Here is a 24,074-nt window from a genome sequence, read left to right as displayed (position 1 = left end):
GTGCCAACTAGCTGCCCCAATTCCCTGACATTTTGTAAACCCTGCCCTTATCTTCCCTCAAACCCACTTCTTCTGTATCTCATCACACAGGAGCCTTCTAGGACTAATTTGAGCCACTACTTTGAGCCAAGGTGTGAGGTAACACATCGTCATTATCAAGGCTGATAATGACGATGTGTTACCTCTCCCAAGTAACCAGTTGGAATTTTTTGTTTGTTTGTTTTTTTGGTGAGGCAATTGGGGTTAAGTGACTTGCCCAGGGTCACACAGCTAGTAAGTGTTAAGTGTCTGAGGCCGGATTTGAACCCAGGTACTCCTGACTCCAGGGCCGGTGCTCTATCCACTGCGCCACCTAGTTGGAATTTTAACAGTCTTAAGTCTTCCACCTCTATTGTAACTATTCTGGTTGGCTCCTATGAGGCATCCCATGCCCTCCCTAAGAGGAATTTGGGACTTTGTGGCAGAGTGAGCTGGAGAGAAATCATTGCTGAGGAGGGTCTGTTGGCCAACTCCCGAATCCAGTATCAAGTTTTACCCCGACTACTCCTTGTGGTTCAAGCTATTCCTTTTCTTCCTCTTCCTAGTAGCCTAGTCAGCGGGCCTGTTTCTGTGGTGACTGACTGCAGGCCTTGCTTGGGAATTTGTTTAATTCCCATGGAGAGCACCATTTGACACAGAGCAGACATGGTATGTCATGAGTTCAGGGCTCCTTGGGATCTAGGGGACAAGGAAGGTGAGCACAACATCAGTCATTGGCCTTCTGTTTTAGTCGGGGGCCCCCAGTCGGTAATGGGAGCTTGATGGCTCAGAGGATCTGCTAATTAAGCTTGATTGGCCTCTTCGAAGTCGATCTGGGCTGGCAAGCTGGGGCTGCGGTTGCTGCTGAAGGCCTTGCTGCTGCTCTGTGGTTAGCTGAGAGGGGTGGCCCCTCCTGGCTTCTACCCCTCTGCAGCTGCCTTCCCCAGCCTCAGGCCCTAAACCTGGACCACCTTCGCTGTCCTGAATGTTTGGATTATAATAAGAATATCAGCTTATGTTTATATGATGCTTTAAGCCATACATGATCTCACTGGAAAGTAACGGTAACCTTGTTTGGGTTGTTTTGGTTGCTCAGTTGTTTCATTCATGTCCGGCTCTTCATGACCCCCTTTGGGGTTTTCTTGGCAAAGATACTAGAATGGTTTGCCATTTCCTTCTCTAACTTGTTTTACAGGTGAGGAAACTGAGGCAAACAGGGTTAAATGACTCGCCCAAGGCCACTCAGCTAGTGCATGTCTAAAGCCAGATTTGAACTCACAAAGACGAATCTTCTTGACTCCAGCCCCAGCATTAGATCCACTGTGCCAGATAGCTGGGGTAGGGTTAGAAATACATCTATTTCTATAAAATAAGGCAATGGGACTATGTGATCTCTAGGTAATCTTCCAACTCCAGGCCCAAGATCCCCCTCTACAATAGAATAAATTGTCTAAGAGTTGCCTAAGGGGGCTCAGTGGATAAAGCACTGGGGCCTAGACTCAGAAAGACCTGAGTTCAGATCTGGCCTCAGAAATTTACAAGCTTGTGTGACCCTGGGAAAGTCACTTAACCTCTGTTTGCCTTAATCCACTGGAGAAGGAAATGGCAAACTTTGCCAAGAAAATTCCATAGACAATATGGTCCACGGGATCATCAAGAGTCAGACACAAATGGACAACAACAAGGAGAAGACAAACTAAGATAAATAATCCCTGACTTCAGGAAGTTTCCATTCTCCTCTCACAGAGGCAGGGCCTCTGTGTGTTGGCATACCTTAAACCAGGTCATGCAAGTTCTTTGTGATAGAGAATTTGTGAAGCAGCCTTATGGAGAGGATAGAGAGACAGCCTCAAAGCCAGGAAAACTCGGATTCAAGTCCTGTCTCTGACATATAATGGCTCTTGTCAAGTGATTTGGCCTCTCAACATTCTTATTTCCCTCTAAGACTCTTAAGTTTCTGCCTGTGCCAACCTGCACAGGCAGAGGGATTTTCCTCCCCTGGGAGCCATAAATCACAGGTCTAGTTCCCATTGCTTAGCCACTGGGAACTAGGTGCCTAATAAATGCTTGTTGGTTGGTAAAGAAGTCAGCTTGAGATTCCAGCTAATGGCTTCAGAGTCCAGATGTAGGGACACTTCCCACTTCCCCTTCTCAGGAGCACTGAGCCACAGACCACACATAGTCCAAGCCACATCCATCCTCTGCGGCAGTGGGCAGAAAGTAGACCTTGTCTCTCTCCCCTCCTCTCACTGAGGATCATAGGATTTAGAGTTGAGTGGTCCTGAAGAAAGTCTTCCACAACACATGGTTCATTGAAGAAAAGTCAAGCCAACTCCTCGTGGAACAAGGCTGAAAGCATGCCATTGAAAATGGATTGGAGAGGGGCAGCTAGTTGGCACAGCACTGGCCCTAGGTTCAGGAGGACCTGAGTTCAAATCCGACCTCAGACACTTGACATTTACTAGTTGTGTGACCCTGGGCAAGTCACTTAACCCCAACTGCCTCACCTAAACAAACAAACAAACGAACGAACGAATGAATGAATGGATAAATAAATGAATAAATAAATAAAAGAAAATGGAATGGAGAGAAAGTATCTCAATCTATCTGAGAAGATGCCCAAAGCTCAGCTGACAATAACTAACCTGGAATAAAAAAGGACCTAAAGGGAAACACAAACCTGTGAGAGGAAGGAGACCCCCTTTCAAGCTTGGCATCTGCACCTACAAGGCAGGCTGGCACAGAGAGGCCAATTTTGTGCAGATGACAACTCTTACTCACTAGCACCTATCTCATAGGGTCATTGAGAGGATCAGCTGAGATCATATTTGTAAACACAAGAGTTCCTGGCTTGTAGAAGACATTCCGTAAGGAAAAGGAAGAGAATGTGCATTTCACAATGTACCTACTATGTGCCAGGCATTGTGCTAAGTGTTGTACACCTATTTCATTGGATTCTCCCAACAACCCTGCTGTTAATGCAATTTTATAGCCGAGAAAACTGAGGCAAACAGGTGAAGTGACTTGCCCAGCTATATCTCAGGCCAGATTTGAACAGACGACTTCCCGATTCTAGACCCAGCGTGTTCCATGATCAGCAGCACACCTTTACTCTGGTTAACGACAGGCTGGCTCTCCGGCACGATGAATGCCGTCTGCCTCCTTGTTCCTGAGCTATTTATTCCCTGTACAAAGCCAGCTGGCTGGTACCACCTCATGAGCCTGGCAGCCTCAATATACTCCAATACCCTTCAGGCTTTATAGGTTGATATTGACCTGATCTAGACATCAGGGAGAAAAACTACAACTATTGAGAGAAAGACACACATACACACATATCACAGAATCAGAATCCCACAGTGTTGCAAGTAGAAGGAACTTTAGTTTTTAGATTTTACAAATTAGAGAACTGAGGCCCAGAGGGAGGGAGTCCATTGCACAAGGTCACACAGCTGGATGGTGGAAGACCTGATTTCAGGGCTTTTCTCACTATTCCCATTTGCCCCCTTAGTCACTTCAGACTTAGCCTTTGCTCCATTCTGAACTGTTTCTTTAAATGACAGATTCATTTCATTACCACAAATAAAGAAGGATAACTTATTCCCAATTCAACAGAAGGGGCAATGATAAGTATTATTTCTATCTTCCCATTTGTACTTGATGTCATAATTGCTGTAAAGATGGGTTAGAATTTAGCCTGAGTTATGAGTGGATTTTCTTCCTGCAAGTCTTTCCAAATAACAAGATTCATGGCCAACAAAAATAATTTCTCACATTTATTTATGGCTTTAGAGTTTACAAAGACTCTTACATCCATTATCTTATTCCTTTAATTTTCCTCCCTTCCAAGTCCTGCCCTATAGTTAGCCAGCTCAACATACTGTCCTCAGCTTTCTAATCCCTTGCTCCCTTAACAGATTACTCCTCATAACTCCTCGACCCTGCGTTATCCCCACCATCAGCCTTCTCTACTCCTGCTGGGATTGTTGAAAAGTCACAAAGGAAATGCCAGACTTGGAATATCTGATCCCACCTGGACCCTTCCTGCTTCTTCCCTCATTGCCTCCTCTTCTCAAGCCTCCTACTTCAATCCCTCCCCTTTCTCTCTCTGCAGATGTGGACCTGATGTGGGCCTCACCTCCCTTATCAGGAAAATAGGGGCCATTAATCATGAGCTTCCTTTCCTCCGTATTTTATTGCTCAGACGGCTTCAACATTATTCTCCATTCTCTCTTCTTTTACTCCAGTGTCTGATGAAGAGGTGACCCTTATCTTTGCAAAAGCCAGCCCCAATATTTAATGCCTTTGATTCCCTCCCATCTCTTCTGGCAGCTTGCTCCCTTAGCCATTCCCCCCTCCCTAATCTCTCTCTCTCTCTCTCTCTCTCTCTCTCTCTCTCTCTCTCTCTCTCTCTCTCTCTCTCTCTCTCGAGTTTACAAAGACTCTTACATCCATTATCTCATTCAATCAACAATTATCTCAACAATCCCAGTATATATGTGTGTCTCTGTATGTGTATGTCTACATATATATGTATATATACATATGCATACATACATCTTTTCTGCTGCTGCTGACAAACATTCCAAGTTTTTCTAATCATTAAAAAGCATTCACTTTACCCTGGCATCATCTCATGGTATCATCTTACATTTCTTCTTCCTTGCACAAACAAATTCCTTTAAAAAAATAGAAGAAGCCATTTACATTTATCACCTCCATTTTCTCCCTCCCCACTCACTTCCTAATCTTTTTAAAAATTTAATCTATTTTATTCTGAACTTAAGAAATAAAGCAAGCATAACAGAGTAGAATAGAAAAAAGATGATTGCACATAAAACTGTAAATCTATTGTGTATAACTTACTATTCCTTTTAAAAATATAAAGGCATCATGTAACTTTTTTACCCTTTTTATTCTTCCCTCCCCCCTCCACCCTAGAGATAGCTACAATTAGACACAAAATGTGTGCGTGTATACATATATAAAATCATTCTATACATACTTCTACTTGTCATTCCTTTCTCTGGAAGCAGATAACATCTTCCTTCATTGGTCCTCTGTAGTTAGTTTGGGTATTTATAATAATCAATAACTTTGTCACTTCAAGTTGTTCTTAAAACAATAGTGTTGTTACTGTATACAATATTCTCTTGGTTCTGCTCATTTCACTCTTCATTATTTTGTGCAAGTTATCCACGTTGTATCATTGAGCTCTTATAGCTCTTAGAGCACAGTAAGATTCCATCATAATCACATATCACAATTTCTGTGGCTTCAGACATCATCCTTCAACTGAAATTTCTCTCTCCAAGGTTAGCAATGATCTCAGTTGCTAAATACGATGGCTTATATTCAGTCCTTACCTTTCTTGACCTCTAAAGTATTTGATACGGGAGACTAGCCACCCCCACCCTGGATACTTTCCTCTTCCTGGATGTTCATGATACTGTTCTGTTCTGGGTGTAACTGTCTGATGATTCTTTCTCATTTTCTTTGGCTGCATCATGTTATTAGATTTGGCCCAGACGTCCATTAATCAACCATCTGTGTCTCTTTTCCAGTGATATGTATCCACCAAACCTGTTACCTGGGTCTTCTTTTCTCTATATATCATCTCTCTTGGTAATGATACCAGCTTCCATGGGTTTAGTTATCTTCTCTCTTTAGACTGTCAGATTTCTATCTCCTGAACTACAGTTCTCTATCACCAGCTGTTTATTTCATATCTCAAACTGTCTATCCCTTACATGTCTCAAACTCAATATGTCCAAAATAAAACTCATGATCCTCCCTCCTAAACTCACACCTCCTCCAGACTCCCCTTGGTGTGTCAAGGGTGCCACCATGCTTCAAGTCTCCTGTGATGCTCTAAGATAGGTAGAGAAAGAAATTGAGATTGCCAGAGGTTAACCAGTTTACTCAAGCCCACACTGCTAGAATTTAACTTGGGTCATCTAAGTGCAAGTCTAGGACTCAGCCTGTATACTTTGTAGTACCTAGGACTTAATTTATGCATTTAAGGCATTTTCTATGATACGGTGCTGACACTTTTGCTCATTTGGATCATTACAGCATCTCTTTGTTAAAGAAACTACTAAATTATTATAACATTTTAAATTTTTTATTCATTTTGAACTTACATTCAAAATGAGAAAAGAAAAAACATTTCCATGTACACAACAGACCATGAAAGGATTCAATATAAAACAATAAATTTCTATTCTGTGAAAACCTATATGATAAATCCCACACATTATTTTCAAAATAACCCAGCTTTTCCATGCTTCCTTCTATGTTTTGTTCTCTACTCTGTTGTTTTTATTTTATTCTTTTCCTCCTCTGCTCCTGAGAAGGCTACAATTGAATGTGAATATATGTGTATACATTTATATGTATATATGTATTTATATACATACATATCTATAAACACATACACATATACATATATGTACAACCATACATTGTGCAGATTTCTATTTGTTAGTTCTTTCTCTGGAAGTGGATAGAATCTTCCTTCATAGGTCCAAGTCTTTCCATGTTTTTCTAAATCAAGCAGCTCATCATTTCTTATATGATAGCAATATTCCATCACAATCACATCCTTTCTGAGAGATTGTCTTTGAAAATCCTTTTCCAATTTCCTGCTTTTCTTCTAATCTTGACTATACTGGTTTGTTTATAGAAGTGATTTTTAATTTAATTGAAATAATAAAAATTATCCATTTTACATTTCAACAATGCTTTTGCCTTATAATATTGTTTAAAGTCTGGTACTGCTGAATCTTCTTTCTTTACATACCGCCCCCCCCCCTCCCAGTTTCTTTGAGATTCTTGACCTTTTTGTTCTTCCAAATGAATTTTGTTATTATTTTTTCTAACTCAGTAAAATATTTTTTAGTAATTTAATTAGGATGGCCTTGAATAAATAGATAACCTGCCCAAACAATAATTATTATAAAGAGAAGAACCATACAAATGATATGATAATTTAAATATACTCCCCATATGTGCTGGATTTAAAAAAGTTTATAAATCATCCCTCATCAATGAATAATTGAGTATTTGTGTGCCTTTAGTGTCAGGGATGTCCTAGGAAGAGTTAACTGAGTTAAGTATTAGATAAAAAATCAATAATAGTGGCAGATATTAATAGCCCATTAATGGAATATGATGTTAAGCAGAAAGATAAATAAGGAAAAATGTTACAGGTCTGAATAGAGAGCTAAAGAAATTGGACTTGGCATGTGGAAAGAACTGAAAAGAAAATACTTTCTTTTCAAATACACATGAATTAGTCACAAAGACAGAACATGTTCTGGGGCTTAAAGAAGTTTAGAAAATTCATTAAGATTATCATTGTAAACACAATATTTATATATCATAATGCAATAAAATAATGAACAAGAAAACTATGATCAAATGATGCGGGCTTATGTGAAAACTAAAACAATTGTTGAGTAATATATCTGTTAATGAACAAATTATAGAAACAATAATAGGTCATATTAAAGATAAAGAAAATATTTAAAACCTATCAAAATTTGCAGGATGCAGCCAAAGCAGTACTTAGATACAAGTTTATATCCCTTAATGTTAATATTAACATGAAAGAGTATATGAAAATGAGTTGTTTGTAGTTAAAGAAATTAGAAAATGAATAAATTCATATAAGAAAAACAAGCACAAAGAAGGAAATTATTAAAATGAAGGATAAATCTGCAAAATAAATAATAAAACAAAATTGAATTAGAAAGAAAAACAAAAAGCTGCCTTTATAAAGACTAATAAAATTAATCATTGGCAAATTTAATGTAGAAAAGAGGAGGAAGAAAACCAAAATCCAAAATCAGAAACAGGAAGAGGAAATATTTGTCATGATTTTTTTTTTTAAGGGAAGAAAATAGTAATCTTGACTTTGATTCCTGGAAAATTCCTAGAACATATTATTTGTGTGGAGATTATCAATATCTTAGAAAGGAAGTAAAGATTAGAAAGAACCAGCGAGGTAGTACAATGGGTAGAGTGACGGGGAGTCAGGAGAACATGAGTTCATATGCTTAATTATCTGTATGACCCTGGACAAGTCACTTTCAAGCACCTACTTTGCAGGGTTATTTTGAGAATCATATGAGGTAATATTTGTTAAAAGTGCATAGCACAGGGGCAGCTAGGTAGAGCAGTGGATAAAGCATGGGACCTGGATTCAGGAGGACCTAAGTTCAAATCCAGCCTCAGACACTTAACACTAGCTGTGTGACCCTGGGAAAGTCACCTAACTCCAATTGCCTCGTCAAAAAAAAAAAAGGAAAAAAAGAATGATAATAGAAACACAAGCAAAATTCAACATTTTTTGGGGTGGCTAGGTGGCACAGTGGATAGAGCACCGGCCCTGGAGTCAGGAGTACCTGAGTTCAAATCCGACCTCAGACACTTAACACTTACTAGCTGTGTGACCCTGGGCAAGTCACTTAACCCCAATTGCCTCACTAAAAAAAAAAAAAGTGCATAGCACAGTCACCGGCACATAGTAGGTACTATGTAAATGCTAGCTATTATAATTAACTAACTTGCTTTCATCAAGGATAGGTCATGCCAGATTTATTTCGTTCTTTGACAGGGTTACTAAACTAGTAGGTCAGGAAAATGCTTTAGATAGGGTTTACCTAGATATTACCAAAGTATCTGATAAAATTCTTCATGCTATACTTGTAGAAAAAATGGAGAGATGCAGGCTAGACCATAGTATGAATAGATGGATTTGGGAAAGGTTGTATGGCCAAAATCAAAGCATAATTTTAAAAGGCTCAGTATTAACTGGGAGAGAAGTCTCCAGGGGAATGCCCCAGGGCTATGCTTGACTAAATGCTATTTATTTAACATTTTTATTAAGGACTTTGATTAAGGTCATCAGTAGTATCCTTATTAAATCTGCAGATGACACAAAACTAGGAGTAGGCAGTAAACATGCTGGATTTAAGAGCCAGGCTCCCCCACCCCCAAGGGGCAGGGGTGAGGGGGTGGGGGGAGGAAAACCCTGGCCTGAATCTCACAAGATGAAATAAAAGTTGAGATAAGTCAAAAGTTTTAAATTTGTGTATAAAAATCAGCTAGATTGAGATAAAGGAAACTTATGATAAAAAATGCTATCCATTCCCAGAAAAAGAAATAATGGAGTCTGAATCAAAGAATACTTTTCTTTTACTTTATTTTTCTTGAGCTTGTTTTCTTTTTTGATCTGTATTTTCTTTTACAACATAATTAAAATGGGAATATGTCTTATATGACTGTACATATATGAACTATATCAAATTGCTTGCCTACTCAATTAGGGAGAAGGGAAGGAGTGTGAGAAAGCATTTGGAACTCAAATTTTTAAAATGAATGTTAAAGATTGTTTATAAATGTAATTGGGGAAAATAAAATATTAAATATATTTTTAGGGGAAAAAAGAAAAGCCTACCCTGTTACCAATAGAAATTTGCTTCCTTAATCTCATCACAAGAGTCATTACGATCTCCATATCCTTTACCAATTATTCTTGAAGATGCTGGGGTGGAAACAATTATTAAATTCATCTTTTCTATACACACACACACACACACATCTCCACTTCAATAGTTAACAGGTAACAAAGTCTACAATAAAAAACAGCAACTTTGCCAAGTAGATTCCTAAATAGCTATTATCTGAAAACAAGGTAATACAAGGATTAATGGCAGAGTAAAGACTGAAACGCATGTCTCCTGTATCCTAGTTTGATGTTCTTTCATAATAACAAACCACCTCCTCATTTTGTTGTTGTTTGGAGGCAATCGAGGTTAAGTGACTTGCCCAGGATCACACATCTAGTAAGTGTATGAGGTTGGATCTGAACTCAGGTCTCCTGACTCCACAGCTGGTGCTCTATCCCCTGCACCACCTAACTGTCCCCTGCTTTCTCATTTTGAGAAAATTAATGTGGTTTTCATTATAATAATAGTCATAGCCCTTGCTAAACGTTTGTAGAGAAATAAAGAAAGTAATCATGCATTATCTTTTTTTTTTTCCTTCTTAGGCTGTGAGGTTGAAATCCTAGGTGTCAGACCTTCTTCCTGTCTAGAATATAAAAATGTCCCAACGGATACCGAATTCGCCAATGCAGTCAGTAATTCTCTTGACTCCTTCAAGTAAGTACACCTGATTCTAAGCTACACAATGGTCCATCCTTATCTTTAGCATCTATGACGAAACAAGCTCAACATGAGATCAGAAGATTTGTATAGATGAAGAGATGTCTAGGAAAAAGCCTTGAACTCTCAACGTCAACAAGCATTTATTAAGTGCTTATCATGTGCCTAGCACTGTAGTAAATGCTGGTGATACAAAGAAAGGCAAAACAACAAAACAAAACAAACAAAAGAAAACAAAACACTTTTCCCTTAAGGAGATGCTCACAGTTCAATGGGAGACATGACATGTAAATAACTATGTATAAATAAGATATACTCAGGATAAATTAAAAATAATCTCAGAAGGAAGGCACTAAGATTAAGGAAGATTAAGGAGGACTGGGAAAGGTTTCTTACTCTAAATGAGACTTTTTGCATTTCCCTCTCAATTTCAGTGACTTCTCTCTGTTCCTTATTTCCTACTTATCCTGAATGTTGCTAGCTTTGTATATATTTGCTTATTGTCTCCCCCGTTAGATTGTAAGCTCCTTTAGGGAAAGGGCTGGATGTCTCTCTGGCACTGGCACATAGTAGTTGTTTAATAAATGTTGAGTGATTGATTCACTTGAAGGAAGCCAGGAGGACAAGATGGCAACTTGAAGTGACAGCTATTCCTATAAAGAAATGTGGGCAAATAGTCAGATCAAGGTGGCTTTGGTAACTTCACTTAAAACATATAGATGGATAGGCCTATAGGTGCCTGTGTTTCCTCACATATGTTACAGGAAGGAATGGGAAGCAAGTCCCCATGACTACAATTGCCTCTTCTAACCCTGCCAGGGTTATTGGGAAAGGTAGAGTAAGGTCATAGGACCCAAGTGGGAACAAGAAGTTTCCTTAGAGACTCCTGGCGTCTGATTCTGAATATATCCCAGCTCTGAAGCACAGCACCCAAAGTATTCAGCTCCATACCTGGTGAAGTATGGTCCCAAGTTTCTCGGGGTGGAGGTCAGGCTTTGCATGAAAAATGCTTTTCAAGACCATCCCCTGAAGTCCTACCTTTTGGTAGCATAGATACGAGCCAGGCATCTTGAATGCTTTGCCTTCCAATGGGACAAAGGCTCTGGTAGATTCTACCAAGCTTGGAGGGCTTCAGATGCCATCATGGGTGGCAGACCATGTGTCCATCATCTGAATACCAGCCTGGCTAAATTCAAAAAGTCTCATCGCCAGAGGGCAGGCCATCAGATAGAAGACATTTTTGACTCTGGCTGAGTACCACATGGTGGAGTAATTATAAGTCATGTTAATAGGACGGCTTATCCAAACTGAGAGTCAGGCATCAGGAAGAACCAGAAATAGAGATGGAGTGAGTGACCTCTCTGAGCCCTTTGACTATATATCAATCATATAGCCCCAAGTGAAATCATCTGGGACGCAATAGTGGCACAATTGTTGACAAATTTCTGCCAACAGCCACCAAATCCTAAGTCTCAAAGGCTCTCTGTAAATGGCTAGTTAAGGAAGACTTCTGTCTCCCCGGCTCAGTGCATTCTCCTTGCTGAAATACCACGTGCCTCTCATTACTGGACAACATGTGTGCCACAGAGAAACTTGTTCATCGGTAGTTCGAGAACAGTTTCCTCTGGCCAATCCAATCCTCTGACCTGTTTTTTTTACTTGTGTTCTTCCACTGTCTTTCCAAAGATGGCAAGGTCATTCGAGAACACCCACCTTTCCAGACAATTCACCTTCCTACCCTACCTTTTCCTAAAACTGGAAACTTCTGAGACTCTTCAGTGTACATAGGCAAAATGATAGAAGCCAGGTAGACAGATAGCAGCTGAATTATTCTCCTCTGTCTTAAAAATCTGATAGTATGCCCTGTGTCCATTGACTATTGAAAACCATTGGATGCCTACTGGACAGCCCCAGACATCTCAAACTCCTGGAATGTAGAATTGGTCCATTCTTGTTCAAAGTCCAAATATCTACAGGGAACAGGGAAAGGAACAAATATTAAGTGCCTACTATGTGCCAGGCACTGCGCTATGTGCTTTACAAATATTCTCTCATTTAAGACTCGAGGCAATCCTGGAAGCTAGGGACTGTTATTAACTCCAATTTACAGTTGGAAAACTGGGGCAGACAGAGAATAAGGGACTTTCCCAGGGTGACGCAACTAGTATCTGAGGTCAGATTTTAACTTGGGTATTTCTGATTCTAGGTCCAGAACTCTATTTACTTTGCCACCTAGCTATCTATACTTATTTTATTGGGTGATTCTTCTTCCGCACCATGACAATAGGTGATGCTGCTGGATGCTGTGATGATATTATTTAGCAGCAGTACTTTCAGATGGTTTCTGAGATCATCCATCACACATAAAGGCATCTTTGGAGATGGCTGAGGCAATGAGGTTGATTTTGTGGGTTGCTTCTTGGGCACCATTCATCCAATGAGGAGACACTTGTCCTACTTCTATATTTCCTCCTCAATTGGTCTTTCTATTCTTCATGAAGGTACCAGGAAATAACCAAAGTCCATTTTCTCTGGATTCACTCCTGAGCTGGAGAAAGCAATAAGTATTGTGAGGTCCTCTGGTATGACTCATTTTCAGTGTTGTACAGATGTTGAAGCTCCACTGTCCAGGAATCCTGTCCCAGATTTCTTCTTTCAGTATTTCACTGTTGCTTAAAATAGACTGGAAATGGCCCCAGCCAAAACTGGCATTCACTGCATCTGGACCTTTCAAAGCCATGGCATCCGCAATTCTGTTGGCAACAACTTCCGTGGTAAATTTCAAATTTATGCCAATATAGTCCAAATATAGATGACTTCGATCACCTACAGAGCCCTGAACTTTGCACAGGCATTAAAATTTTATTTTTCCTGAATATCTCTTGTAGGACAACCAGAATACAATAGCCCTTTGAGACCCACTGTTCAACACAGGAGGATACTTTATGTCTTTGATCTTCAAAATTACTTCTGCATGAAGACCTATGAGACCTATGAGGAATAGACACAGAAACCACTGACTGGAGTCAGGCTTCTCATTATCTTCAGGCTCTTAATCATCTCTATCCCTGACCCTGTTCTCATTTCTCAAAGCAAGTCCAGAGAACATCAGCTTCTGCTAAATCAGGTCTCCATTATCTTCTCAAATGCAACCCAGCATGCACTTGTCCATCCAGAACACAGCTGTAGTAGAACATAGCTCCACTCTTTCCCTGGTTGTGTTGGTGTCATCTTTACATTACTGTTATAATCTCTTATCCTCTGATCTTTTGCTCCTCCAGATAGAAGGGCTCTTGCATTACTTACTTTGCTTTTCAGGACTGATATGAGCAAATCAATTTGTAAATCCTAAGGTGTTATAGGAATATAGATGATTATTTTTATTATATTTTAATGCCAGAAAAAATCTATTTCCTGTGATTCATAGGGAGGAATGCTGGACTTAGCATTAGGATAAACCTGGGCTCTAAATTATAGTGGCTAGTTGTGTGCCCATGGGACACATCATTTAACCTCTCTTCAGACTTAGTTTCCTCATCTGTAAAATGGGGATAATACCTATATCACTTTCTGTTCAGAATTGTAAGGATCAGTGGAGCTAATTATGTGATGCACTTGGCCAACCTTAAAGCACTGTTATGAATATAATAATAACAATTAATGGTAAGTCAAGTTCTAAATGTTACAATAAAAGTACTAAACCTCTTGTGGGTAATAATGATAAAAAACAATATTTGTTTATACTGATATGGAATTTTAAGTTGGAATCAAAACCCAAATTGAGAAGCACAATACAGGGAAATGGGGCCAGCTAGGTGGTACAGTGGATAAAGCACTGACCCTGGATTCAGGAGGACCTGAGTTCAAATCTGGACTCAGACACTTGCTATAACTGTGTGACCCTGGGCAAGTCACTTAACCCTCATTGCCCACCCCCACCCCCAAATACACACACACAGGGACACACAGGGACACATTTTCAAGCCTTGTTTGGGGCACACAAAGAGATATTTCATCCCAGCACATCAGTGATGGATTCTTTTTCTGTGGTTATGACAATCCAAGGTCCTATTTTCTGATTCAAGGTTAGTTAACAAGGCAAAGCAATAAGCATTTATTTTTTTCTCTGTTTAAAATTTTATTTTCCAAATTACATGTAAAAACAAATTTTTACATCAACTTTTTAAAACTTGTGTTCCAACTTCTCTTCCTCCCTCCCTTCCTGCCCCCCACCCCTAAGAACTCAAATAATTTGATATGTTATACATGAGTAGTCATGGAAAACATCTCCACATTAGCTAGGTTATGAGAGAAAACAGATAAAAACAAAACTTCAGATTAAGGAATTGTCAAAAAAAATATGTTTCAATCTGTTTTCAGATACCATTAGTTATTTCTCTGAAGAATTTTCACAATAGTCCAGCAAAGTAGGTACCATACATTTTGCCATTGTAGTCAATCATCATAACTATTTCCTTCTATCCTAATCCCTTCCCATGATATTTACTCTATTTTCTATCTTCTCTTACCCTATTCCTCCTCAAAAGTGTTTTGCTTCTGACTGTCCCCTCCCCCACTCTGCCCTCTCTTCTTTCACCCTTCTCTCCTTATCCTCTTCCCCTCCTACTTCCCTGCAGGGTTAGATAGATTACTCCTCCCAATTTGGTGTGTATGTTATTTCCTCCTTGAGCCCACTCTGATGAGATTAAGGTCTTTGAGCTAATTCTGTGTTCTAATTTTTTTTTCCTCCCTCCCTCCTCAACCCTCCCTATGAGATCAAGCAATTAAATATGTCATACATGTGCAGTTATGCAGAACATCTTCACCTACCTCAAAAGTGTTTTGCTTTTTACTGCTCCCTCCCCCAGTCTGCCCTTCCCTCCTTTCCCTCTTCTCCCCACCCCTTTATCTCCCCTCCCACTTTCCCTCAAGACAAAATATATTATTATACCTGCTTGAGTATTTATCTTATTCCCTCTTTGAGCCAATTCTGATGATAGTAAATTTCATTCACTCCTCCCTTCCTTCCCCCTCTTCCCCTCCCTCCCATAAGCATTTTTCTTATTTCCTTCATGTGAGCTACCTCTCCCCAGTCCACCTCTCCCCTTCACCCTCCCCCAGTGCATTCCTCCTACCCCTGAAGCCTATTTTAAACATGTTATCATGGGTTAGCTAGGCAGCACAGTGGACAACGCACCAGCCCTGGATCCAAGAGGCCCTGAGCCCAAATCCAGCTCATGTCCCATAAGACATACCACCAGCCTACGCCACAAAGAACAAGGATAAACAAAAAATAAATGCTTTACAGAAATCATCCCTTCATATTCAGTTCATACCTGTGTCCTCTAAGTGTATTCCTTTCAGCTACCTTCATACTGAGAAAGTTCTTATGAGTTAGAAGTATTATCTTCCCATGTAGGAATGTAAACAGTTTAATCTTTTAATATCCCTACTGATTTCTTTTTCCTGTTTACTTTTCTATGCTTCTCTAGGGTCTTATATTTGAAAGTCAAATTTTTTATTCAGTTCAGGTTTTTTCATCACAAATGCCTGAAAGTCTTCTTTCTCATTGAAGTCCCATTTTTTCCTCTGAAAGATTATAACAGTTTTGCTGGGTACATGATTCTTGACTGTAGTCCCAGTTCCTTTGCCCTCTGGAATATCATATTCCATGCCCTCCAGTCCTTTAATGTAGATGCTGCTGGATCTTGTTTTATCCTTACTGTAGTTCCACAGTATTTGAATTAATTTTTTTCTAGCTGTTTGCAATATTTTCTCCTTACCTGGGAGCTATGGAATTTGGCTATAATTTCCTGGAGGTTTTCCTTTTGGGATCTCTTTCAGGAGGTGACTGGTGTTTTCTTTCAATTTCTATTTTACCTTCTGCTTCCAGAATATCAGGGCAATTTTCCCTGACAAATTTCTTGGAAGATGGTGTCTAAGATCTTATTTTGTTCATGGTTTCCAGATAATCCAATGATTTTCAAATTATCTCTCCTGGATCTATTTTCCAGGTCAGCTGTTTTTCCAAAGAGATATTTCATATTGCCCTCTATTTTTTTTTATTCATTTGTATTTGCTTTACTATGTCTTGGTTTTTCAAAGTCACTAGCTTCCATTTGTTCAATCCTAATTCTTAGGCAATTATTCAGAGAGATTTTGTATCTCCTTTTCCATTTGGCTTTTCAAGCTGTTGACTTTCTTCTCATGACTCTCCTGCATCTCTCTCATTTCTCTTTCCATTCTTTCCTCCACCTCTCTAAATCTTCCTTCTATCTCTCCTACTTTCTCTTCAAAGTTCCTTCCATGGCCTGTGACCAATTCATATTTTTCTTAGAAGTTTTGAATATAGGAGCCCTTAGGTTGTTATCCTCTTCTGAGGGTGCACCTTGATCTTCCTTGTTGCTAAAGAAACTTTCGATAATTCTCAACTTTCTTTGCTTGCTGTCTTTTACTTGACTTTTAACTCCCTCTTACAGTGGGGTCCTACTTCCAAGCTACAGTGTCCCAAGCTTCAGGGGGTTCCCAGGTGTTTTGGTTTGAGGAAGGGCGGGTTTTCCTCTTGCCTGGCCTATTCTCTGATCCAACAACAACCTCAAGCTAACTTGCTAATTAACCAGCCAACAGAACTTTGTGTGCTGTGGTGGTTCTTAGCTCCAATAAGCCTGTGTCCCCTCCCCAACCTGGGCCTCCTGCTGCTCATGATTTCTTTCTGGTTCCTTGCTGGGGTGGGATAGCCCAATTCCTCCTTTAGGTCCCACAGACATCCCTGTATTTCTCTCCGCGACCTTCCCCACCCCCCCACCCCTGGCCAGCTGTTCATCCCTCTCACCCAACCTTAAGCTTAGTTCCAGAAGATGCTGGTGGTGCAGCTGATTCTGAGGCTTGGGGGTAAGTTCCTCTGGCGCAGCATGTCTGGGGTCTGTCTGGCACCATGGTGTGACTCTTCTTGCAGCCCAGCACAACCCCCTCTAATCTGTCTTTGGCTGGAAAATAATCTCATCCTATCTTTCTGTGGGTTTTGCTGCTCTAGGGGTTGTTTTATGGCTGTTTTTGGAGTAATTGTGTCAGGAGCTCTGTGTCTTTCCTCCACCATCTTCACAACAAGCATTTATTATGTAGTTACTATGTGCCAGACACTGTGCTAAGTTCTGGGTTCACAAATACAAGCACAAAGAGAGACAGTCACTGACTGTGAGGAACTCACATCCTAATGGCAGCTGGGTGTCACAAAGTGCAGAGTGCTAGACTTGGAGTTAAGAAGACCTGAGTTCAAATTCTGCCTTACTTGTAGGATGGTGAGAAAGCCACTTTGCATATCTTAGCCTCAGTTTCTTTGTCTATAAAATGAGGAAATCGAAACTCTCTGTCCAGCACAGCAGGACATCTTTATCTTTCTAGTCATTTTGGTTGAGGGTCTAAGTACCTACTATTACTAAGAATAACTACTTCACAAGGCTATTGTTGTTGTTGGTCATCCTTCATTCTCAAAGAGGACCATTACATCGTTGTGTTGTCATGACTTGCACTGAACTGGATTTAAGTGAGGGAAGACTGTGCAAGTTTCCTCTTTCCTCCAGAGCCATCTTGCATCCAATGGCATAATATATATCAGAATGATTGGAGATGGCCCGGGATGTTTAATGCAACTGGGGTTAAGTGACTTACCCAGGGTCACAGAGCTAGTAAGTTTCTGAAGTGAGATTTGAACTCAGGTCTTCCCAACTTCAAGGCCACTGTTCTGTTCACTGAGCCACCTAGCTGCCCATAGGGCTACTGTAAGGATCAAATGAAATAACATATGTAAAGCTCTTTGCAAGCCTTAAAACAATCTCCACCTATGTCTTATCCTTCTATATCTATATTGATAAATATTTCATGTCATCTATTAGTATTTTTATATCCATCTATATATGTTTCATAACTATCTATATCTGCCTCATATCTAGCTCTATCTCCATCCCCATCTATATATCTGTTTCATATTTATCTACATCTATCTCATGTCATCCATCTGTAACTCTATCTCATATCAATCTACATCTGTCTCTGTATTTACCTTGTTAGCTAGCAAGTAATAGAGAAAAGCAACACACAAAAGGCAGCTCTAAAGGGTGAGGGGGAGATTCAGGTACTTGATCCTGGGGCATGTTTTTAAAGTCCAAAAAGTCAGTAACAGAGTTAGGAGGGGCATGAAGTTTAGCTACAAAATAGAAGCAACCAGTCAGGGGTGTGCTGGTAAATTTTTAACAACCTCCACTCTAGGGATGAAAATGCATCCACAACACACTTTTAAGTTGAATTTGCATTATTACAATTTTCTCCATCACTTTTTCAAATCTAGACAATCAACAAAACAATAAATCAAGTCCTGTTTTGTAGCATTTGACAATTTCTGAGGTGTGAAGGCTCACATGGAAAATTTAATAATTAATGTGAACTGTCATGCCACTGTCTCAGAAGGAACTCACCAATGGGAGAGAAGGGCCACAAAAAGTCATGGGATCCGACCTCTCTCAGATGCTGTTCTTTTTCCTTGACCAAAAATGCTATGAAAACCACCCATGATGAACCAGAATCTCACATTTCAGCCTGATTCATGAAAGCTGAGCAGAATGGTCAATGAATGTGCCTAGTAAATATAGTCTGAACTCTCTCCAAACAGTGATGTTGTCCAGCATGCCAACAATGCTTGTCTCCAACCTGAGTCTAAAATTCTGAAAGTTACCATCAAAATGGCCCATGTAAGAGCCCCATAACCACTGACTGCCGGGATCTAACTCTCTGTCTCCCTGTGTCTCTGTCTTTCTATCTGTCTGTCTCTGTCTCTCTGTCTCTGTCTCTCTGTTTCTCTGTCTCTATTTCTCTCTGTGTCTCTTTGTCTCTATCTCTCTCTGTGTGTCTCTGTCTCTGTGTCTGTCTCTCTGTGTCTCTGTTTCTCTGTCTCTTTGTCTCTCTGTGTCTCTGTCTTTTTCTCTGTCTCTGTCTCTCTCTCTGTCTCTCTGTCTGTCTCTCTCTCTCCCCCCCCCCCCCATTCAGGAATGCTTCAGATTTAGAGTCTTACACCTTGGTGTTCTTTTAAGTAAATAGGGAGAGGCAGGGAAGCTGGTCTCAGCTGGTCAGCTACCACTGACCTTTTGATTTGAGATATGATTTCTCAAATTCTTTCAGTGTTTTCTGGGCCCCAGACTTCAGAGAGCTCATGGCCCAGCCTGGTATGAGAGACTTTTTTTTTTTTTTTGGTGAGGCAATTGGGGTTAAGTGACTTGCCCAGGGTCACATAGCTAGTAAGTGTTAAGTGTCTGAGACCGCATTTGAACTCAGGTCCTCCTGAATCCGGGGCCAGTCCTTTATCCACTGAGCCATCTAGCTGCCACAGAGAGACTTTCTTAAGGCATCAACCATTCAGTCAAACAAGAAAGCTACTCAGGATTGTCAGACCCCTTAGAGGTGCCTTATTTTGCCCCAGAGAGGCCTCACCTGGCTGCTTTTCTTTCCATCCTGTTAACACAATCATCAGGACAGTTAGGTGGTATAGTGTATTAGAATGCCAGGCTTAGAGTCTGGAAGACCTGAGTTAAATATACCCTCATTAGTTGTGTGACCCTGGGCAAATCACGTAACCCTGTTTGTCTCAGTTTTCTCATCTGTAAAGTGAGCTAGAGAAGGAAATGGCAAAGTATTCCAGCATCTTTACTAAGAAAACTCTAAAATGGGGTCATGGAAAGTCACAAACGACTGAAGAACAACAAAATTCTGGTTTGCACCCTGCTTTTCTTCTCTCAGGTAAGGTTTTTCCCACCTATGTGCCAGCGCTTAGCCCAGGGCTTGGTAAATAAACAAGTCTTTAATAAATGCCTGACTATTCATTCATTCCCTCAGTCCTAGCAATTGCCCAAACCACACCAGCAAGCATGGGCTGCTCTGGCTCTAAGGGGGACAGTGGTCTTGGGTAGCTCGGCCCCTTAGCTGTTCACAGGCACCACAGCTGCATCCGAGTCTCTCTGACTTTGACGGGGCAAGTCTTGACTGATTTGGACAGCCCTGGGCTCTTGTCCATCTTTCTTCCAGGAAAGCCTTCCTTCTTCAAGCCCCATGACACACCTATGGAATGCTGGGAACAGCTGCTGACCAGTCAGCCTGCCAGCTTGGGCACGGCAGCTACAGATGGGGCGCCTCTGGTGAAGACCCCTCAAAGTCAGATGTTGACAGATTTCCCCAAAAGGGATAAACTAAATGTGGGCATCATGTGCAAAGCACTCTGGGTCATGCAGTGGTGATTTCTGACATATCTTCCCACCGAGTTAGCAATGACCCCAGAAGTAGCACCTTGCATATGGAAGCTAGTAAACATTGATCCAGTAATAGACATCTATGCAGGGCTGGGAGTCCGAGGAAAGAGGAATGGGTCTGATTCTTCTCTCCTTTCCATGGGAGTTCTTAACCTAGGGTACATGAATTTTAAAATTTATATGATATTGTAGCTTGTATATGTTATATATAATTATATTTTGATAGCCATATATTGATATAATTTATTTCTTTTGTTATCCTATATATTTAATTTTATACATTTAAAAGCATTCATTATTCTGAAAAGGGGTCTGTAGGTTTCACCAGTCTGCCAGTGGGGTCCATGACACACAAACGGTTGAGATCCTCTTCTCTGCATGTCTAATCCTCATTGGACAAGGTCCAAGGGATCTCGGTGTTATGGAAAGAGTCCTTGGGGGGGGTGGGGTAGAACCAGAAATCTTGGGTTTAAGCCTGCTTCTTCCACTCATTGGTGTGACCTTTGGCATATCCCTTCATCTTTCTCTGTCTCATCTGTAAAATGAGGGACATTAGAACTACCTCTTGGGGTTACTGTGAAGAAAGAACTTTGTAAATTATAAAGGGCCAGAGACACACGGGTCATTTATTCCACCTCTCCTGTCAACTGGTGGAGAATTTGCATCTTTCCCTAGGAAAAGGAAACTTACTTTGTAGAGCACTCCTAATTCTCTGTTTTTCTGTGTCTCTCTGTCTCTGTCTTCCCTCTGTCTCCATCCCTTTATGTCTCTGCCCTCTGACTCTGTCTTCTCTGTTTTCTCTGTCTCTGTCTCACTCTGTTTCTGTCTCTGTCTCTCTCTCTCTTGGTCTCTTTGTCTCTGTCTTCTCTTTCTCTGTCTCTGTTTCTCACTCTGTCTCACTTTGTCTCTGTTTATCTCTCTCTGTGTCTCTGTCTTTGTCTCTGTGTCTCTGTCTGTCTCTGTCTCTCTGTCTCTGTCTGTCTCTCTGTCTCTCTGTCTCTCTCTCTCTCCTTTTCTTTTTCCCTCTCACTCTCCCTCACTCTCTCCTGTTAAGAAATGCTTCAAATTTAGTCTCACACATTCACTGAGGCGTCAGAGCCAGAGCCCAGGCCGGGATGCCATTGTCTCAACTCCTTTTATATTTGACAAGCCCAGGTCATACCCCTACCTTACTCTCCCAACCTGCCACAAAGTCAACTAGATCTCCCACAAAAGTCAGATAGCTCTCTTAGGACGTACTCAGCTGGGGCACAACAGGAGCTGCTTTTCATTTTTATCCTCACACTACCCTACACTCCCTACCCCTCTATTCCAGTGTGCCTCCCCTAGGAGCGCCAGGAACAATGGAGAGAGGGTTTAATTTAGAGTCAAATGCTCTGGTTTCAAATCCCAGCTTTGTGCAACCCAGGCCAAGCCACTTAACCCCCCTTGGCCTCAGTTTCTTAAACTATAAAATGAAGTTGTACTAAATAGCCTCAAAGCTTTCTTCTGATTCTAAATCTATGCTCCTGTAGCCCTTGCATGCAGTGGTTGCTTAATAAATGCTCATTGAATTGGCTGTTGGTGACTTTGTACCAGTTTGCTGCATGTATGACACTGTTCTAGTCTCTCTTTTTTTGGGGTGGGGGGCAATGATGGTTAAGTGACTTGCCCAGGATCACACAGCTAGTAAGTGTCAAATGTCTGAGGCTGAATTTGAACTCAGGTCCTCCTGAATCCAGGGCCGGTGCTCTATCCACTGCACCACCTAGCTGTCCCTCTTGAAGCATGTTCTGGCTTTCTCGGGCTGAGAAGGCCAGTCAACTCAGGATCACGGGTGTCTGGGAATGTTCCTCCGGCTCTGCTTTCCATCACTGCCACCGGGAAGTGATTGGAAGCAGCTGGTCCCAGGCTGCTGTCTGAGTTCCGCCCTTGGCTTCCTTCAACATCTGCTCCTTGCCCTGTTGTGTCATTCTATGGGGGCATGGCCTACCTGCTTCCCACAGCTGCTCTGGCCAAGCCACTGATAAAAGAACTGTCCTCTTCACAAATAAGATGAGTGAGGGGTTTGGGGGAGATGTCTCATTATTGAGGCTTTTTAGCTGGTGCTGAATGTTGCAGCCTGTGGAAGAATGAGACCTGTGTCCTTTCAGCCCCATTTGTCACATAAAAGGGTGAGTCCAGTTGATGTCCAAGGCCCTTTTAGTTTCCAAGTTTCTTGGGTTCTATGATTCTATTGGGGCAGCTGGGTGGTACAATGGATAGAGCACCACAGTCCTGGAGTCAGGCAGACTCATCTTTCTATGTTCAAATCCAGTCTCTGATGCTTACTAGCTGTGTGACCCTGGGCAAGTCACCTCACCCTGTTTGCCTCAGTTTCCTCATATGACAAATGAGCTGGAGAAGGAAATGGCAAGTCACTCTAGCATCTTTGCCAAGAAAACTCCAAATGGGGGGCAGCTAGGTGGCTCAGTGGATAGAGCACCGGCCCTGGAGTCAGGAGGACCTGAGTTCAAATCCGGCCTCAGACACTTAACACTTACTAGCTTTGTGACCCTGGGCAAGTCACTTAACCCCAATTGCCTCACCAAAAAAAAAAAAAAAAGAAAGAAAAGAAAAGAAAAGAAAGAAAGAAAAGAAAAAAGAAAACTCCAAATGGGATCACAAAGAGTCGGACAGGACTGAAACAACTGAACAACAATAATGATTCTATCCTTCTCTCTGTAATTGAGGATGCCAGGAGGGTGGATAACAACTCAGTCTTGGAAATAAATGCCTGAGAGGCAGAAGAAGTGGGTTTGAATCCTGACTTTCCCACTTGCCATCAGTGTGACCTTGGGTAGTCATTAATCCTCTGGACCTTAATGAAAATGCTAGACTAAAGGATGTTTTTTGTTTGTTTTGTTGTTGTTGTTGTTGGGTTTTTTTTTGGGGGGGGGCAATGAGAGTTAAGTGAATTGCCCAGGATCACACAGTTAGTGAGTGTCAAGCGTCTGAGGCTGGATTTGAACTCAGGTCCTCCTGCATCCAGGGCCAGTGTTTAATCCACTGTACCACCTAACTGCCCCCTAAAGGATGTTTAAAGACCCTTTCAGCTCTACATTCTACGCAATGGATCTGGCCCCTCAAGGCAGTGGGTGGTGTGTTGGAGACAGTATTGAGCAGCTCCTAATCCCAACTCTGGGTGATTGTAGGCAAGTCCCTTAATTTCCCCAGCCTGTTTCCTCATTTGTGTGGCTGTAGATAATAAGAAGTACACACCAATCTCATAGACTCATGGTAAGAAGTGCTCGTAGAAATGAATTGTTATTCCATTTATTACTCTATGCATGTGCTATGTAATTTGAGAGGCACCATGGAGTTCTGCCTGCCAACACATATTTTTCCCCTCCTGCCTGCTGCAGACATATGGTGCTTGGGAAGGGAGGGGCAATCCTTTCCACGAACACATTAGTAGAGATTACTTTACCGTATTTACTAGATAACATAATTGTATGAACTTGGATGGTAATAATAATAATAATAATAATAATAATAATAATAATAACAAATCACATTTATGTAATTCTATAGAGCCTAAATGAATATCTTTAACTTCTCATTATTCCTAGTT

At 41.0% G+C, this 24,074-nt stretch overlaps 1 protein-coding gene across 1 annotated transcript in view; it reads left to right on the top strand.

Annotated features, from left to right (window-relative positions):
• Nucleotides 1-24,074, top strand: part of ENPP6 (ectonucleotide pyrophosphatase/phosphodiesterase 6) — a 161,452-nt gene that overhangs the window by 91,881 nt on the left and 45,497 nt on the right. Inside the window, exon 3 of the mRNA XM_043971241.1 lies at nt 10,076-10,187. Within this exon, the coding sequence (XP_043827176.1) occupies nt 10,076-10,187 (112 nt within the window). The remainder of the gene's footprint in view (nt 1-10,075; nt 10,188-24,074) is intronic.

This window comes from Dromiciops gliroides, chromosome 6, assembly GCF_019393635.1.
Source record: "Dromiciops gliroides isolate mDroGli1 chromosome 6, mDroGli1.pri, whole genome shotgun sequence".
Taxonomy (NCBI): domain Eukaryota; kingdom Metazoa; phylum Chordata; class Mammalia; order Microbiotheria; family Microbiotheriidae; genus Dromiciops; species Dromiciops gliroides.
Note: the sequence above shows the minus strand (reverse complement) of the source record. Positions and strands in the feature narration are given on the sequence as shown.